This window comes from Nematolebias whitei, chromosome 17, assembly GCF_014905685.2.
Source record: "Nematolebias whitei isolate Nwh7 chromosome 17, NemWhi1, whole genome shotgun sequence".
Classification (NCBI taxonomy): domain Eukaryota; kingdom Metazoa; phylum Chordata; class Actinopteri; order Cyprinodontiformes; family Rivulidae; genus Nematolebias; species Nematolebias whitei.
This window is the reverse complement of record NC_056514.1, coordinates 29,103,066-29,123,563: the sequence shown is the minus strand read 5'-3', so window position 1 is coordinate 29,123,563 and position 20,498 is coordinate 29,103,066. Positions and strand designations below refer to the sequence as shown.

Sequence of the window (20,498 nt, the reverse complement as noted above, 5' to 3'; positions counted from 1 at the left end):
GTCTGTCTGTCTGTCTGTCTGTCTGTCTGTCTGTCTGTCTGTCTGTCGGTGGGTGATGTGCATCCTTTCAAAAAATGCAAGACTTGTGATTTTCATTTTCATTCAGTCTTCTTTCCAATGGAAAGGGAAGCCATCCATTCTTTTCTCTGCGAGTTCACCCACACAGAGAGACTCTGACTGGGAATGAAGCTCTGGGGCAAAGGGGCTTCTCACCTCACTCAATAGGAAGTCAGAATGTCCTCCCCCCTCCATCGCACACAGAGATGCAACTTCCAAACACACATATATACATCCAGTTCCCCTCCTTGTCATCCCTGCTGGCACTGTGGGGGGAAAAAACTGCCTCCTCCCATTCCCATTTATCTGCACCCCACTCCACCCACCCCCACCCATGGCAGCCGACGTCCCTTGCAGCGTGGCATACCATCTGTTGCCCTCCCTCTCCTTCACAACACCATCCCCTTCTCCCATCTCACCCTTCTCCGCCGAACCTTCCACGCCTTCCTTTGCTCTGCAACATGCAAACATTTCCCCGGCTATGAGCACCTCCAAACTTTAGATTTAATGAAAACCCCTATCTTATTTTTATTTTTTCCAACTGTACAGCAGGAAAGAAGTATGACACTTGAAAGCGCCACATGCAATTGTTTAGCAGCATAAAGAAGCACAAATGTGATGCAACGCCGCAAACTGCGGATGAAGTTGTACAGCAGGAGAGAGAACACATAAGGACTGCTGATCGCTCTCATGAATGTTTAATCTGCGAGGCTTTAATGGGGATGAAGTCTGTAAAATCTCCTCCAACACCTCCAGGCTAAAAGTGATGCCCATGCCAAAAGTCTAATTAAATGTTTTTTAAACCTTTCCCCTTGGAGAGGGCGCAGTTTCACCCCAAAGTGTGTTGGTGTCAGAAAGAGGTTGCTTACTTAGTATGGACTGGGCGTATCTCATTGACTTCACAAGGGCAGTTTGAGGTATTCTTATGTAACTGAACTCGAGGCCTTTTCTTTGACCACTTGACAGCCTTTATTGCGTGAACGCTTATGAAGCACTATTGTGATCCATTTTTCTTCTGTTCGTTTTTTTGGCATCTTTCTCGTTTCACAATTTTTGTGCTATTTCAACAAATCATAAATCAAAACATTCAGCTCATCCAGGAGAAGGGTGCTAGGACTTTTGGTATAGGTGCAATTTTAGCTTTTTGAAATATTTAGCCTTTTCTGCCACTTTTTTCTCATAGAAAATTAATTGAGCTCATTGTACATCCTTCAAATCTTTAGATCTCTACAACATTTAACTACTTTCAGCTCATTTCAGCTGGGTTTTTTTCAGCTGTTCTGTGATCCTTTTAGATTCTTTCTGCTAACTACAACATTTTTGTGCTTCTTCTAACTTCTTCATGCTAATTTCAGCTTTTTATGCTCCTTTGAGCTTATTTCTGCAAGTTTCAGCTTTTTCTGCTATAGCTACTATTTAGCTGTTTTATGCTAATTTTAGCTTTTTTGGCCAATTTCACATTTTTTGCACTCATTTCACCTTTTTTTCAGCCTAATTCAGTAAAAATGTGCTCTCTCCACTTCCTTCTGGTAATTTAAGCTGCTTTCTGCCTTTTGAGCTACTTTTCAGCATTTTTTTCTAATTTTAGCTTTTTCTAGATAAATTTCACTTTTTGTGCTAATTTCTGCTTCCTTCAGCCTAATTGTACAAATATGTTCTTTCTGCTTTTTTCTGTTATTTTAAGCTTGTTCTACATTTCAGCTACCTTTTTAGCATTTTTCAGCTATTTTCAGATAAATTCACGTTTTCATGGTAATTTCTGCTACTTTTAGCCTACTTAATTTTTTCTGCTAATTTAAGCTCATTATGCTTCTTTCAGCTTAATTATGCTAGTTTTAGCTATTTCAGCTCTTTCAGCTAATATTTAGCTATTTTAGTTTTTTCAGCTAATTCTATGTTTTTTTTAAAGTTCATGTCAACTCTTTCTGCTTAATTTTGGTAGTTAAGCTTTTTTCTGTCTTTCATATACTTTTCAGGCATTTTTTTTCTAATTTCTGTTTTTTAAGCTACTTTCCTATTTTTTCTGCTTATTTCTGATCATTTAAACAAATTTCAGCGAATGTGTGTTCTTTCTGCTTTTTACTACTAATTTAGACTTGTTCTTCCATTTCAGTTACATTTCAGCATTTTTTTTAGCTAATTTCAGCTGTTTATCAGCAAGTTCATAAGCATTGACACTGCATTTTTGCAGGAAATTGACTTTCTCTAGTTTTTTTAATCATTCTCTTGGCTGTATTCCAAATTTGACTTCATGTCTACTTTCCTCTATACAAATGATTTCTGATACGTAATGTCCTCTCCTTTTAGGAAACTTTTTTTAAATTTTTACATACCCAAATCTGATATACTGTATCATCACCTTCCTCGTTGCTGTTGCACTTGAAAATTACAATTTCACCTCTGAAATCCTTAGCAGTCATGTTCAGGGTCACTCCTGCTAATTCACCTGATTAAAGCAGCAAATTAAACTGTGTATTCTGCTTCCAAATTGAAACATAATTAAACTAATATTCTTAGAAGGAATGCATATTACTAATCACCATGCATGTCAAAGTTTTAAACAACCATCTTAATTTTAATTTTAAAGTATGTGTTGGATAAGACTTTCAGCTACTATTACACCTAATAGTTGAATCTTTGCAAAAAAATAACTGATTTGTAGCCTTTCTTGTGTTTGCTAAAGTCAAGTAGCTCTGACAGCCATCTTGAATCGGTTTGACTCCAATAGTTAAAGAGTTGCAGATGTACATGTAATAATTACATTCTGAGAATTTTATTAAAATCTGACCAGCAGTTTTGTAAAAATTTTGCTAACAGACAAGCAAATACAAATACGCAGACAATTACATTATCACTACGAATTATCTCATCATTTTAGAGTGGATTTAAGCAGTTTTGGTTGGAGAAAAGTCAGTACAAGTGATTAAAAACAAAGCTTGAAATGTAGATTGTTTCACTAAGCTGATGCATCTGCAGTATTTTGCAGACAGCGCTGTCAATATGTGTTGTAGGCTGTTTTTTTTTTTGTTTGTTTGTTTGTTTTAAAATGAAAAATAAAAAGTTACCCTGCTTTACTGAATGGCTTTAGTTTCCCAAAAACTCAGAGCCCTCAGTTATTGTCTTCTGGCAACTATTAATGATCTTAGTTCTGAAAAAACTCATATTTGAGAAGCCTCTTCTGTGTGGGGGATATGTGCAAATGGCAGAACGGGTCTAAACAAACAAAGATGGATAGATAACGCGAGAGCCACTGATTTTTGATCATTCATCTCAGGTGGATTGGAAGAGCTCAGCGGTGACAGCTCATCGATCAGCCGCAGGGACTCCGCTGAGTCTCCGGGAACAGAACCAAAAACCAACTTTAACCATTTAGTAAATAAACCGATTTTTTTCTGTGAAAAACGTGGAGACCAAATATATTAAAATACAACATATCAAGGAGACAGGTATAGAAGTGGGAAAATTGTTCAAACCATTAAAAAAAAAAGGAGTGAAACAAAAATGGAGAATGGTAATGAGCCACACGGAACACGTGTGCATATATGAGGAAGGGAGAGCAGGGGCAAGGTAGGCAGCTAAACAGCAGCTGTCGACCTAATTCCTTCTTAACGCAGTGCTTGTGCTCTGATTAAGAAAGCGATCTGGCCTTTAATTTTCTCCTGACACCAGCTAATGTTCTGTGTCTCAATCGCCTTTCCTAGTTTTATTTCCTCTTACTCTGCAACAGCTTGTGCAGCAAATCGGCATGGGCTGGATTAAGAAAGTCTAAAAGAGGAGAAAGATCAAAAAATAAAAAAAACTTTGCCAAAAAAATTTAAAAAATCCTAAAAGAACCAGTGCCTTAGTTGACTAATTAAATTAAGAAAATGTGATGTTCCTAAATCTTGGACACTGATTTAAAGTTACTGTAACACGATAACAGTTTGTCTAAAGCTATAAACACCAACAACAAACAGACTCACAGGTAAAAAGGTAAGTGCTTTTATTAACAGGTGAGGCGCTAATCTGGACACCGGAGGGATTTTGTTCTTGAGTTTCATGATCTCGGAGAGGACATGGAGGATTTCTGAAGGCAGCAGTGGAACACGATGAAGGTAGGTGATAAGAGAGCAGCAGGACGGACTCAAGAACTGATTAGTCTTTCTGTGGCTGTGGATCCTTGACGAGGAACTCAAGTTATCTGTTGGGCTGTAGAATCTCCAGGAGCTCACGTGTAAAAGACACGAGTAGCAAAGGCCTTGGTGAACCAGGAAAACAGGAAATTGAAGAGCACAGGGCAAAAGCAAGGTTAGTACTTTTAAACAACTTATTCCTAGCCCCCATGCTTCCCTGAACTATGGGTACGACTTCCAGTGAGGACCAGAACTGGCGTTTGTTTATGTGCAAACACTACGAGCTAATGGAGTTTCTCCAAGCATTGTGGATTTAATTCAAACACGTGGGAACACCACCTGTCAGAGCGCAAACAGGACAATATAATCATCAATCAAACAAGCTGCGGACAAGGGATGGGAGGACGAGCTGAAGAAGTGGCCGCAGATTACATCTACTAGCAAAGGCATGTCAAACTCACTTACAAAAGGGGGCCAAGATTAAAACTTTTTTCAAACTTAGGGCCAGTTTCAGAATCTACATTAACTCAAGTTAGATACCCAACATCTTTTCTTGGTGGCAGGTTCCTCAACAAGAGTTTGATTGGTCTAATTGGACATTATCTATTGCACTTTTGACATCATAATCAAAGATTACTGAAAAAAATTTAAAGTGATAAAAGTATTTTACGTTTAAATTATAATCTTGGGGGCCAGATGTCAACGAGGGCCACATTTGGCCCCTGGGCCTTGAGTTTGACTCTTGTGTACTAGCATAATTAGCTACTTCATTGACTCGGTTGCTTCCGACAGTGAAGCAATGAAAAGCTCTGAGGCGTATTAGTGTCTAGAGTAATAAGGTCAGTTGTGCTTGGTTGAAAGAGGTGGGACACAATCGTATTTACCTTAAAGCAGATATAGAGCCCAGCCAAAGCCTTAAAGTCATCCGTCACCGAGTCTGGGTTAATTGCAGAGGAAATCATAATACAGAAGACGAACAAATACTATAATCCTGTGACCTCCATACACTTGGAATCATACCTGACATTCTCGTCACACTGCTTTCAATCCTTCTGAGGATCCGGTGTCTCTTCTCTGGTGGTTTATTGTAGTCTAGCCAAGCAAAGTAAGATGCAGGTTTTCCTATGTCTGCTGTTTGTTTACAAAGTGAAATGAGCACACAAACAGATCAAAAAAAGATTAAAAACAAAACAACTGGACTTTATTTGTAACTGAAGACATTTCGCTTCCTCATCCGAGGAGCTTTCTCAATTCAAAGAAACAAGGAGTGTGGGATTCCAGTTGAGGTGTTCTGTAAGGTCGCATAATGCAGATTGACACATGCAGACTGACCTCTCACTCTTCATAATAGAGGATCGTTAGGGTCTTTGTTAGCCCCACCCACAGAGGGGCCACTCTGCTTACATGAATCCCACACTCCTTGTTGATTTACCATGTCCTGGATGACTGAGAATCTTCATCAGCGTAGCACACAAACAGGTTTTGGGTGGTCTCAAGTTCAGCTTTTCAGCCACATTCTTAATTTCTCATCTGTAGGTGGGCGATGAAAACTACACCGCTTTTCACAGGAACACTCTTTTAATTGTTTTTGTTTTGGGTTCGTGTTCAGAACTCTGTTATTGTAGTCACTGAATTAGTTTGGTCTGGTTGTTCGTGCAGCTGCGAACACAACAGGTACCTGAACCCGGCACGGCTATTTTAGTCAACTTTATGGTTGTTAAATAAATGTAAACAAACCAAAAACAAAGTTTTATCTGCTAAACTGAATGCAAATTACTTTCAAACACACTGTGGTCCATGCTCCACTACCATAGTTAACCAATGATTACTGCTACTTCCTGTTTCCTGTGTCTTGACAGGGAGTTGTACCCATAATCATTTATACAGTTGAACCCCGAAGAATAAGGTGGATAGACTGAGTCCATTAGGTGTTTATTGTTCCAGTGGTGAGGTGCTGGTACACAGGGCCTTACAAGCAGGAAGTCTCATAATCCAGGATCAGGAAGAGCGGATGGTCATTGCCGCCCTGCCACTCAAGGAAGCTGCAAAGTGTGGTTATGGTAGAAATCACACATACGGCACAATTCACAAAATGAAAAAAAGATCTTAAAAACACCATTGCCATTGAAATGCAGATATGTTAAAGATAAAACAATATTCAGTTTGCAAACTGTCAGGTTGGATCCTAAAAGTGGAATGACCATTGGTTTCATGTAGTTAACAATGTCAAACAATTAGCTGTTGGTTATGTGCACTCGTCCAAGAAGGCTGGCGGGTAAACTATGATGTGGGTGGGCATAAATCAAATGAATGTGAAAGATCTTTCCCAAACACATAAGCCCATAAGTTTTATGCTTTGTTAACCGATCCAGTAAGGCATGATGTTTTGACTCATTTCATTTCGAATGTGAGGCATGGCATTTTGTGAAGGCACTGCTTATCACCAGCTGTTTGTTCTGTAATTAATCCATCCAGTGATGCATCAAATATTTTGCTAACAGAAACGGTTGACTGCGAATATGTATTGGCAAAATGTTCAACAAAGATCTCGCACAACCTGTTAGCACTCAGAATATGTGCCAGGGATCAGTCTCAGCTACTACAGCATGAAATTTATCTGGCCATTAGCTAAAACTGACTCAGTTAATCAATCAATCAATCAATATAACTTTATTGACAATAACATTCCATGAAATTGAGATTTATTATTTATCTGGCTCATAAAAAGACAACGCAAGTTAAAAATGTCAAAAAATGCATAAAAAGCGTTTAAGAAAAAGTTATGACCTTTCTTTTTTCAAGGTTGGCTGTTGCAGCCATTTTGAATGTGGCTGACTGCAAAAGATAATCAGTAATAAATTTATATCTGCAATAATTATTTTCGTTAAGACGTATCCTGCAGTTCATGAGATATTTTTGGTAACAAAAATACATGTGCAAGTAAAAACATCCGCCTTCACATTTCAGCTGCGGGAAATAATTAGTGTGACTGAGCAAAACTCATTTGTTTTGCAGTTTATACAGAGTTGCATTTGTCTCCAGAATACAAGCAAGAAACAACAACAACAAAAAAACAACCTAAAACATCACTTGAGATGTTATTAACCACAAGCTTTATGGTGACCACAGCAAAACTGGTTATTAATTCAGCAAATTGTTGCAACACTTGTAACTTAACATATTATGTGCCTAAATATAGTACTTTATGGGTTCTTTATTATACAGTATTGTGCAACAAAAACAGTTCAAATTGAGGCAGGTGAATTAATCTGCATTTTTAGCTTGCTAATAAGGAAAATGGAAAAACAAGCTTATTATTTGGCCAACAGGGTTCATAAAATCCTTTCATTTGCTTTAGAATCAACACATCACATCCAAGTCAATAACATGTAATAATGTGTAGAATTATCTGCACAAAATAAGGTTTTGCGTTTGCCAATATGACAGCCTGGTTTGTCGTCTAGAGCAAGTCAATGATTTAGATTAATTTGGAAGAAAAACATGTAAATGGGTTCCTTTGTTCATCAACAAGTGTGACCCCCACAACACAGCTTGATTACAGTATAAGAGTAAAATACAAGAGAAACAAGTGGTACACTAATGTACCACGCCGCTGAGGGATTTGAAAAGTGAATCTTTGTAGTTTTCACGATGAGTGATTTTCTGGACTGAAATTGAACAGGGAATACAAGTAAACCTTAATGTTGGTGTGAGATACTCTAGTGGGTAGGTGCTCCACTGTGTATAAGAACAGAAGTAGTTTTTTCTGTATGTCTGAGGCAGCACAGAGTGATGGATCCTGGCAAGAAGAGGGAGCAATTTAATCCACTACCAGGCGCATGGGAGCTAGGGGGTGTCCGGTAGTGGCCTTGGTCACCTTAGGTTAATTTATGGCCACCCCCACCAGCCGCCCCTATCATTTGAGGAAACTATACTTTAAGAAATAAAAAAACTAGAAAGCATAGTTTCCTGAAGTGATCGGGGTGATCAGTTTACGTGTATACAGCGATGGCCAGCTTAGATTTTGATGTGGACACACAATTTTCGATAAGAATTTTTCTTACGCCTAGATGCAACCCAAAAAGCCATAGGTACAAGTGCACATGTCAAAGATTCACCTAACACTTCCGGGTCACAGGTCATGCAGGATGAACATGGAGGTTGCTCTGGAATTGCTGTTGGAACTGAACAAATTTGAAAGATAAATATAATGCCGTTATACAGACCCAATTTGTTTGCTCTAAATTGATTTGTGTTCAACTTTACTTTGAAATCAGCATCTCCATAAAGCTCATCAGCAGAAGGAAGCATGAAATACTCTAAAATGTCCTGGTAGATGTTGTGTTGACTGTGGATTAACACCGGCAGATGACATGGCCCCAAACCATCACTGACTGTGGAAACTTCACACTGGACTTCAAGCAATGATGAATTTTTGGCCTCTCCACTGTTCTCCAGACTCTGGGACCTTTGATTTCCAAATGATGTGATATTTTTACTTTGGTCAGAAAAGAGGACATTGGACCACTGAGCAACAATCCAGTTCTTTGTCTCCTCAGCCAGGTAAGACTTCTGATGTTTCTGGTTCAGGGGTGGCTGGACTTGAGGAATGTTAAATTTGTAGCTCATGACTGGAAGTTAATCGGCTGATTAGGGTGAGACCCCAGGAGTTTACAGTATTGAACCTCTTCACAATAGACATTGAATTTTGTATTTTCATTTTATGTAAGCCATAATCCAGAAGCGATTCTAGGATAGGATCTGACTTTTAGAGGTGCTTAGCCCCCAGTACTGACAGTGACTCTTGGCTTGAACAACACAACCCATGGTGAGGTTTGTGAGAATTGCAAAAGCCTACGGTACCTGGTATTCCCAAGCTGTCTCCCATCCAAGTACTAACCAGAACCGACCCTGCTTAACTTCCGAGATCAGACGAGATCGGACGAGTTCAGGGTGGCATGGCCATAAACAAGGAGCTCAGTCACAAATAAGACTTTTAAAGGATCAGAGCAAATAACGACTGAACTTATGCAACCAGAAGTTACAACATATATCTACATATAAAACACACAAAACAAAGCACAACTTGCTTTAAGCATTAACCTTTAATTTAACCATTAAGCATACTAATTATGACACAAAATGGAGGATTTACTTGCAGTTACCTTAGTACAGATGAACATGCGGTACTTCCTGTTTATAACTGTTATATTCAGCTGTTCATGAGGTCGGCCACTGGCCTTTATCATCTTTTACATTTTTTCAGACTCTGTTTAGGTTTTGGAAATGGGAAAACTGTATTTCACCATCTAAACTTTTAGGGTAACATCTGTCTGAATTACATGTTCTCCCCTGACAACGTTAAACCATTCTTTCTGATGATTTTTCACAAAATCCCACGGACTACAAAGTGTTCGTAATGCTAACCCCTGACAAAATTGTTACAAAATGGGGTGCAGCTCCTTCAGGTAAGGGGCGTTTCACTTTGGGACTAACTGTGATCACTGGTTGGCCAGTTGCTGACGAGTATACTTGATTGATTGACAGGTGACATGGAGGATCCGACTCCGAAAAGAAAAAAAGAAAAAAATCATAGGTTTTACTGGCCTGTTTAAGACTGTCATCATTTATTCATTCCAAATTTATTCTTTTTTTTTTGTGAGTTTAAAGTTTAAGAACTGAGTTTCCTTATAAAATTGTAATGCTGTTTTTTTTTTCAAGGGTGCTGAGTTAAAATTTAGGGGTGCTCGAGCATCCAGAAAAAGAGGCTAAAATCACCCCTGCCACAATCATTAAAATTATAAAAAAGAATGGCTTGAAATATTTCACTCTATGTGTAATGATTTTATATTATGTATTAGTTTCACTTTCTGAACTTATTGACAAAAAAAAAAAAAACTTTTTCACGATATTATAATATTTTTAAGATGTGCCGGCACATATTTGAGATATGAACCTGCTTTTTGAACATGTTTCTGTAGAATTTTTGCTGCCATTATTGGGAGTGCATATTATGTATCGGCCAGAAGTCCCAAACAACCGATGGATCTACCGGTAGAATGTGTTTTGGTAGGCTCTGAAATAATTAAATATTTTGAATATATGTGGCTAAATGCAGATAAGAAGAATAAAATTCAAAATTAACCAAAAGGCTCAACAATGATGATATCAGTAATTACATTTTATTGTTAAATGCTTCCTTCAGTGCACTGATACTCCAACATTTTCCCTCATCCATTGTTTTCTCTGCCATAATTCGTAAAAACCATCGATAACTGACGAGGTCACATGTGTCAAATATAACAGCGAAGTGAGTTTGTTTATACCATATAATCCCTGATCCCTACCCATGATGCAGTGCACACAGAAACTATGAGCTGAAGGCCATTCTTATGAATACATGCAGACACGCACCAAAATGTAAGTCGTCACTTATTTTCAAAGTTATCCAGCTCACAAGACGAAAGGATGGACGTTATTTCCAATTATTGTCTTCGCTTCGCAACGAGGAACAAAAATAAATGACATTGATGACAGACCATAACACTGACATGACTGATACAGAAATGATTAAAGCTGTTTAAATGAGGCTGAGAATATGTTGGAAGTATATGTCTGAGTTGTTTTTTATCATCTGCACATATAATTTTGTATTTACAATTATGTTGCATTCTGTTATGCTACCCATGTTTGGCCCAGGCCTCCCTTACATAAGAGATCTGCGGTCTCTGTGGGATTTGTTTGGTTAAAATAAAAGTTCATACGTTCATTTTTCTTTTTGTTAGTAAAACATTGTCATATGAAATATCATATTCTATTTTCTATTTCCTTAAATTCCTCAGATTAAAATTTGTTTGTGACTTTGATTGCTTCTTCTTTGCTTTATTGCGTTATACTTGTGTCCTTGTTATCATTATTATTATTATTATTATTTTGCACACTAGATCCAATCTACTGATGTTTTTTTTTTCCTGCGGTTGGGGTGGGGTGGAAATACTGTTTTATTTAGGTCTTACTTTCCTGGTCTTCCATTGCTACACAGCTCATCCAGTAAATTAATAAATACTATATATACAATATATTGTGGATTTTTTAAAATTAAATAACCTTATATTTTACAATGACAGCAATTATTTAAAATAAAGTTTAACCCCCCCCCCCACACACACACACACACACCACCACCACCACCACACACACACAGGTCAAAATCTTCTCATATATACACTTTTAATTTCCTCTAAAGATAAATAAATGTGTAATTAATACTAATGGAGCAAAGTGACAGAAACACTTTGTGTTTTTGGGAACTAACAATGTGAACCAAGCGGATTATGACTCTATAGCTTCAAACAAAAATATTTACCTGAGGCTCAGCTCCTCCAAACTGGACCAGACTGCCAATCTAAATCACAGCAGCACACAGGATCAGTGAAATTGACATTTTTTTTTCCTTTTGGTTTTCTTTGAAAGTGATAGAATAAACACTCGTCCCTCGTGCTGTGGATCCAAGGATTTACGACAGAGGACAGACACACACATAAGAGTGGTGATAAACCTTGGACAAACATGAGGTGTACATGTGTGTTTGCTGCAAACACACATTCGGACTGCCATGTGGAGTGTGTGTGTGAGTGTGTGTGTGAGAGCGAGAGAGAGGTGGCGTTGCTAGGAGCACCAGGTTGTGTGCAGACAGTGGTAACAAAGTAGAGACAGCAGCAGCAGCCTGGCAGTGGAGAAGAAAGGAGTGGAGCAATGCCAAGAAGATTCCCCCTGAGAGAGCCCAGAAAGAGACAGACAGAGAGGGAGGCAAACGTGGAGAGGCCATGCTGATAAGATCTCATGTTCGCCACTGAAGGATGGAAGACAAATTTACCAAGACAAACATTTATTTTTACTGTGTGCGTCTCAAAGACTTCAAGAGGGTCAATAAAACCCCATGAAAAGGCCCTAATTTAGCTTTGAGGGCGATTATGGCGTGAATGGGAGGAAATGGTAATGGTGGAACAGCAGGAGGGGGGGGGGGGAGATGGTTTACAAGGTTGACTGGAGGGATGAGAAATAGAAAGGGGAAGAATGAGACAATCTGTTGGGGCTCATGTTTGCCATCCCTCGTCATGTCACCCATCCGTCAGATAGTCTGCTAGTCTGTTTCCAACCAGTGCGCATCACTTTCTCAACCCTGCATGTTACCCCACTGAGCCTATCCCTTGTTTTCTATTTGTTGTCTCCCTTTTTTGCAAATCTCTCTCTTCCTCCGTCTTTCCCGTATTTTGTCTTTAAAACGAAGAGCCCGTGTGAACGGACTATGCAAATGAGATGGTTATTACCCCACTGCTCATCAAGCCGCGCAGAGGAGACATTAATAGACTGATGAATATGCATGTGAATTTGTTAATTAAGTTAATTATTCTGCTGAAAATGCATTCGTCTTCCAAGGACATCTTCCCCAGGATTTCAACCTGCTCCACTCATTAGTCATGCGATATTTCATACACGAAGTGGAAGCGAGGGAGAGACGGGAGGCAGACAGTGGGAGGGAGTGTGTGTGTGTGTGTGGGGGGGGGGGGGGGGGGGACAATGTGTTTTTTTTTTTTTCAGTTGTAAAAGTGTGGGGCAAAAATAATGCATTTTAGTGTCATCAGTGTTCACAATGGGATGTGCAATAAATACCCATAATACCAAAATATCACATTGTTTTTCTTGTTTTTAGTTATGGCACATTATCCCCGCTCCAAAAAAAAATCCAAGCAGGAGTTTATACTTTCAGAGTTTTTAACATCTTTTTTTCTAGATGCTTCCACCTCACTGGTTACTTCTCCCTAATTGCTTATTAAAACCCTCTTAAATGAACTTTTTTTGCCAACTTTCCAACACATTAATTAATTGTTGTAGCCAATTAAGTGCCGTTGTGCAAATGAGCCTCATCACAAATGGTCCTATAGGGCTAACCCACCCACCCCCACCCCAACCCCTTCGTGTATCCTGCTCTTCCCTCACTTCCCCACCCTTCCCCTCCTCCTCCTCCCCCCATCTTCCCAGCTGCCCCAGCACTTCGAGGCAATCAGTGCCAAAAAAGCAGAAACTGTGTCCCGGTAATGCCTCACTGTTTTTCTGGACTGCTTCCAGCCTTCACACTCACTGATCTTCAAACTTGTGCAATAGGTAAAAAAGCAAAAAAGGCTCAGTCAATTCCTTTTGTCTGGCAATGTTTCTACAAGAGCATCCCTAATAAGAATGCTTCAAAACCAATCACCAGACCATATAGAAAATCTGTTGATTGCACTCTCTGCCTAATTTGTCTGGTGGCCACAGATTGTCAAGGAGGCTTGTGTTTGCATCAAATGTGGCTTATATTTATTCACAGCAGGTAAGATGTGGGTCCACCAAGAGAGGCTGCGAAAAAAAGAAAGGTAATCGACTTCAAAGGCACTAGGTGAGGTTGCCAAGATGTTCACACATCTTCATCCCCCTGTGCTGAAAGTGAGAACATGCAGGGGAAATCAAACGCAAGTGTTTAAGGGGATGTTAGTCAAATTCTGCAACACAACATCAGAAAATATGTTGGAAAAATGTTCTAGGTAGGTGTGTATTGTGCATATTTAAATATATATATATATATATATATATATATATATATATATATGTGTGTACAGTGGTACATTTTCATCTTTAAATCACTTCTTGGTCTGCTGCCTTCATACACCTCCTCCTACATGTCACTGCGTGAGTGCAGCTATTGCGTGAGTGCAGCTACAGCGTGCGCTCTCAGGACATTATTACCTGCAGTGTCCCCTCAGTGAGACCTGAACTTGGCAAAAGGACCTTCTCCTACTCTGCTCCTGTTTCCTGGAATATCTTGCAAAAAGATCTGAAGTTCTTGACCTTGACCTCTTTAAGTGTCTTTAAACATCTGTTAAGTTCCTGGGAAAAACCAATGCAGACATGTTCCTGTTTTTAGATTTTTACACCACCAGTGTAAGTAGCAGTTTTTTTTTTTTTTTTTGTTCGCTACTTTTTTCCTTTTGACTGTCCTTTTGGTTGCCATTTTATTTAAATTATTTAAAAAAAAAATCTGTATGCCTCTTTTATGACTGTCTATTGTTGTTGTTGTTATCCACTGCTGTCATCACTCTGTTAAAATCAGGTCTCTCTTGTAAATGAGTCCCCGAGGCTCAATGGGATTAACCTGTATAAATAAAGGTTGAATGAAAAAATATACATTCTGCACATGCATGAACAATTTATGTATGCAATATGAAAGAGTATGCAGTAAAAAAATCTAAAGGTGATGAGAAATGCTTGTAAAATAATGCACAACATATCAACATATATTTGACCACTGTTTTATATTTAAAATATACTTCCTTTTAGTATAGGCACATTTTTGCAAAGATTTTAAAGAAGACTGGATTCAATTTGCCTCTGTCTCTTCATTTGATGTCACACTGACACAATGATGTTGAGATCCAGGCTACATGGGGGTTGAACCATCTGTTAGTAGAATCCATTTTTTATTTATTTATTTATTTAGTCACAGAAATTTGTTCTTTCTGACTTTGAGTGAGTGTTTTGGTTAGTTGTTATGGATCAAAATGATATGGGGACTATTCAAAACCTCAGAGATAGAAAAAAAATATATATAAACAAGATTTGCCATCATCTTACGCTGTGGATTACAACGATGCATGGCAGGATGGATGGATGGCAGGATGGATGGATGGATGGCAGGATAGATAGATAGATAGATAGATAGATAGATAGATAGATAGATAGATAGATAGATAGATAGATAGATAGATAGATAGATAGATAGATAGATAGATAGATAGATAGATAGATAGATAGATAGATAGATAGATAGATAGATAGATAGATAGATAGATAGATAGATAGATAGATAGATAGATAGAAAGAAAGAAACATGATTTATTCCTGTTAACAACAATGTGTCAAACAGTTCTTAGTACAGGGGCTGAACTTTCTCTTTTCTGTCTTGAGTCAAGCTCAGCCCACTCAGCTGCCATCCAGACATGGCACTGATACACCCACCATGAAGATTAGGGAAGATTTAGCTCTCGTGCCAACTTCACTCCCAGTGCAGTGCCATCCCTCGGCACAGAGGGGGGTCCCACTTGGCATGGCAAGGTGAACTAGCCTCTGATTGATGGGCACGGTTTCAGCCCGCTCCTGAGCTCCCTAAAGCTCGTGCCTCCTTTTCCTTTCTCCCACTGCTGTCTTGGCAGCAGTGCCCAAATCCTCCTTCATGCCAGGCCGCCAGCTAAAGCTCCTGGTGGGCACATCAATTACACAGCGGCACCTCCCCTCTTTTCTTCATGTCTTATCTGTTGGTCTGTCTACTGTCTCACATGATGCCAATCTGGGCCGTCTCCATCTCAACTGCTGTCTAACGTTATCTCTTGTGTATGTTGTTGCTGTTTCATACTCATGTTCATAAATGCAGCATTGCATGTGCACAAATGCTCACATATTCAAGCACACACTCTCTCCTTGCCCCGATTCATCGGCAGGTCATAATGGTTGGTGGGAAAATCCTCCCTGGAGAGCACTCATTGCCACAGGCTCAGCTGTACAAAAGGCTCAGGTGTGTGTATGCCATATGTGCTTGTGTGTGTAAGGCATGGCTGATTTTGCAGTTCACGTTTTGAACAGACATTGTAACTTGTGAGGCAACTCATAAATAGGAGATACAAAATATGAATAAAGGCAAATATAATCAAATTGTGTAATTTCTTAAATAAATAAACAGGTTCATTTTAACCTTTCTTTGGTGGCTGTGCTGATTGCTCTTGGCAAAACATTAATCATTTACTTACAGAAGTACGCCATCTGGAGTATTCATTAAGCTATTATCTTTATCATTAAGTAATGGAGCTTTATTAAAGTAATACAATATTTACTTTGTATTGCATCAGTAAGAATGAACTACCTCTAATAACATATAGTCAAATCAGTTTTTATAAACATGTTCTGTGTATGCATGATATAAAGCACTTTAAAGCGGAAATATACAGTACTGTCTATTACTGTGCAAAAGTCTTCAGTTGTCCCTTATTTCTTTATATTTTGCATTCAGTGAGCCAGACTTCTCAGTAATTATTCAAAAGAGGTATTTATTTATTTATTAAATTATTTATTTGCTGTCTGAAAACGTAGTTAAGGTAAAGTCTGGCTCCTTGGAAGAAAAACATAGGAGTGGTCTAAAACTTTCGCACAGTCGTAGTACGGAAGCCGAGTTGGGGGAGCGCGGAACTCGAACCAGGGAGCGAAAAAATGGCGACGGGGCCTGGTGTTTCTCTGCAAACTGGCAGTCCTGCCAGGGAACTTTCTATTTCGGTTCAGCAAGGAGGAAACCTGAATCTCGGAGATCGGGTAAAATCTGAAGATGTAACTGGTAAGATCCACCTTTTCAGTTTGTTCGTTTTTATCATCCTGAAGAGAGATGAAATGCTGGAAAGTGACCGAGGCTAACGAAGGCTAACATTAACAATAGCTCGTCTAGCTATCTCTTTAACATTATTGGCTACTTTCTCAATATGTTTTCAACGTTTCAGAGCAGTTGTATTTTTTAGAGCAAAGTAAACACACAGTAATTCACGAAACGTAAGAATAGTTCATTTGAGGTAGTGATTTATAATGTTACAGCCGTAAGCTAACGCTAACAATAGCACCGGGCTAACAACAACTGATTAACGTTTAACACCACAATATTGACTTTGGCCAAAAAAAAAAAAAACAACAACAAAAAAAGTATTTTTGTGGTAAACGATGAAAGCTAATTTTGCTCGTTAACAAGGTAAACAAGTGGAGTCAATGTCGGCAAGTCGACAAGTCGTGCTTGTTATTAATAGTTTTGTTTTTCTTTACGTCTGTGTTTTAAAATGGTCTAATTCTATAATCAGAATATTCTAGAAAGCCCTCAGATGCAGCCACTTAATGTAGGAAAGTTTGTGTGATTTTCATTGTTTTACTGAACTGTTTAATTTTCATGAAGGTGTTTGTTGTTAAATTTATTGTTACAGGTTTTTAAAGGTGTTGATTAGAATATTTAAGCTTTTCTTTCTATTTTTTGTTTTTAGAACATGATGAATTTTCTAAAGGACTGTAAATAAATGTGTTTGTTCACATCTTACATTCAGTTGTGCATGTTTAACAAATTAACCTGTGATTATCAACTAGTGGCCCATGGCCCACTTCAAGCTTGTTGGAGGGGGTGTTTCTGGCCAATAGTTGTGATCTTATTAAACTAAAATATCAAACTATTATTAATATTTATTGATTTTTTTTTTTTTTGTATTTTAGGGCAAAATAAATGTCTGCATTTATGTAAAGAAGAAAACTATATATATTTACCAATTTTATAAAAATTCAAACACAAGTATGCAGTCTATGTGAGTTTTCCTTTTAATTGTGGAAACAATTCGTAAAGTATCCTATTATGAAGTAATAAAGCATAAAGTTAAAAATTAGTCCAGTTTGTTCGATACAAAATTGAATTTTAAAATGAAAATCTATACTTCCATTTACTTTGACTTAGTTTTTTCTTTAATTTTCATTGTTATCAAGTTGATTCACCATATTTGTTCTCAGCAACTTGCCTTAAAGTCATTCCCCCCAAAATTTGGTGGATTTGAGTAAAAAATCACACCCTAAGACTGGAAGTGAACAAAAAGAAGTGGCTAACAAAATACTAGCACAATGTAGCCAACATGTTTTACTCGTGTTAGTACTATTCATCCATTCTCTTCCACTTATCCGGGGTCGGGTCGCGGGGGTAGCAGGCTAAGTAGGGAGGCCCAGACTTCCCTTTCCCCAGCTCCTCCAGGGGAATCCCAAGGCGTTCCCGGGCCAGTCGAGAAACATAGTCCCTCCAACGTGTCCTGGGTCTTCACGTATTGGCAAAATAAATGACCAGAAAACTGCTAAAACTAGCCATTTCTTGTTGTTGGTACAACAACCAATAAACTACAGTTTGATGTTAGTTTTGTTAGAGCTACTACAGAGAGACCAAAGAACCACATGTGGCTCCAGAGCCACAGGTTGCAGACCTCATGTTTGGACTGTAGTCTGTAAAATAAGTTGACTCAAAAAAACTTAGATTTATTTTCAACTTCACAAATTAAAGCCAGTATGTGTTTGTTCTACATATATACATACATATATATATATATATATATATATATATATATATATATATATATATATATATATATATGTGTCAATTTCAGTGTGTTATATATAACTTATTTGAAGTAACTTGTTTATTTTAAAAACCATTTAGAAGCAGAGAAGCAGAGTCGCATGGCTGCTCTTTTGGAGAGGCTTCATGCTAAACACAACGCTTCACGGCCATGGCAGGAGACCTGCAAGGTTGTCCGTCAAGCTATGGTAAGACAAATAATATTTTTCTGTAAATAATCTGTAAATTTACAAAGCATTAATTAAAATATGGAGTAACTGGAAAATTTGAATGCAGTTGAGGTTGGCCTGGTGACTTGCTGTTGTAGTGAACTAGGCCTGAGGTCAAATCCTGACCTTAAGGACCATATGGGACAGAAACTGTAATTTCATTGATTTGAATCCAGAAATACAGGTTGACCCATCCTAAGACTTTGTTTCTTGAATTAATCAAGTGAAAGAAGACTACTTTCGATTATCATTACTATTTTACAAATGTTTGATAATCATATTGTGTTAGTTCAAACAATGTTTAAATGTTGAAGTGAACTACTCATTTTTAAATCAACTGTGAAACAGTAATAACGATTTTTAATCCTCATTCAAAGTGAAATCAAGTTGGAATATGTTACAGAGTAATGATTCAATTTCTTGATCGTCTGTTTGAAATGAGCAAGTGGTGTAAGTTGGTCAAAGTTCAAGTTTCGGTCAACTGCAAGTTTACTGAAAAAGAAATGTCATGTTTAACTTTTACAGCAAGATACTAGAGAAGTGACTCCACGAAGTCTGAGTTCTTCATAACAATCTTCTGTCTGTTCTTAAACAATCTTAATCTTTTTCCTTGACTTTTCATAACACCTTACATCACAAAACACACCTCTGTTTTGGTCCAACGACCAATCAGGAAACTCCCAAGTGAACCGGAAATAGAGCTCTTTAAATGTTGGTACTTCCTAGTTCAAACCAGTCGCTTCGGGTGGAGAGTTTGCAGCTCCAGTCGTTTGGGAGAACAGAAGTCCAGCCATGATTCAAAGCTCTTCCGAGTATTGGGGATTATGACATCTTCCACCTCTGAGTGGAACTCTGACGGACTCCACTCATGTGAAGCCCACTCGTGAGGTGAACTGTTGTTGACGAAGTCCCGCCACCACTCCGGACGGTTCTCTGCCATCCTACGGAGACGCTGGACCGGTAGCGTAACTGGAGCTCCGCTTCCACTGATTCATCGTCAGAGAGGTAATGAGTCGAGTTCACTACCGAGCGTACCGAGGAAAGCTGGGTCGAATGGAGGGTGCCGTTCTGTCCAACACTTTTCACTTCACCACCCACAATCTCCCTCCCTCTAAACTTCAATCTTTAAACTCTTCTATCTGCTAAGAAATTAATCCAGATATTTTTAGAAATGTCTGAAGCAAAGTTTTTCAACCACCGCCGTGTGGTTAATGTCTGTGTGAAGCTGGAAGCAAGGTTTTCAACCATCGCCGTATGGTCTTCCTTGTAAAACTTGCTAAATAAGCTGCCGTTATTTTCAATTTTTGCCAATTAATGTAAATGTGTGATGTGTTAAACTTGATTCTGTTAATAAATGACCCACTGTCGTTGGTGAGTCAAAGATAATTAACGTTTCGTCCACATTTTATCAAATTCAGATGCACGTCATTATACAGTCCAGAAAAATGAAAGAATCCGTTTAATTTATGAATATATATCAGCATATGTTCATTCTACACTGTTCTTTTTTTTTTTTGTATTCACTCTAATGTAAATTACATGTTTTGTCCGTTTGTTAAAGCTACCTTTTGCTAATATTTTCTCTACACTTTTTTTTTTGTACATTTAACAACAAAAGGAATAAAGACTGAACTACCTAAACCTGTACTTGATTTGACTTTTAACCACACATTTTTCTTTAGCACCAAGTATTTTATTAATCATACATACACACGCACACTTTTGAAAACTACTAAAACTGATTTTAATCAAGAGCCTAAATATAAAGTCTCATATCCAACATTTTTCAGTCAGGTCATCTGGACAGTTTTTTTCTTTGTGCTGAAACGTTTCGCCTTCGATCCGGAAGGCTTCATCAGTCAAGGAAACACACAACAAAACTGATTCTTCCTCCAAAAG

General features: G+C 38.3%; 1 protein-coding gene and 1 pseudogene across 1 annotated transcript in view; one reads left to right on the top strand and one right to left on the bottom strand.

The window, feature by feature from the left end:
* Positions 1-9,020: 9,020 nt before the first annotated feature.
* On the bottom strand, positions 9,021-9,139 carry LOC119424249 (annotated as a pseudogene).
* Positions 9,140-16,463: 7,324 nt separating this feature from the next.
* The window catches only part of med1 (mediator complex subunit 1), a 14,386-nt gene continuing 10,351 nt past the window's right edge, over positions 16,464-20,498 (top strand). Inside the window, exons 1-2 of the mRNA XM_037691445.1 lie at positions 16,464-16,584; positions 18,472-18,578. Coding sequence (XP_037547373.1) covers positions 16,464-16,584; positions 18,472-18,578 — 228 coding nt within the window. The remainder of the gene's footprint in view (positions 16,585-18,471; positions 18,579-20,498) is intronic.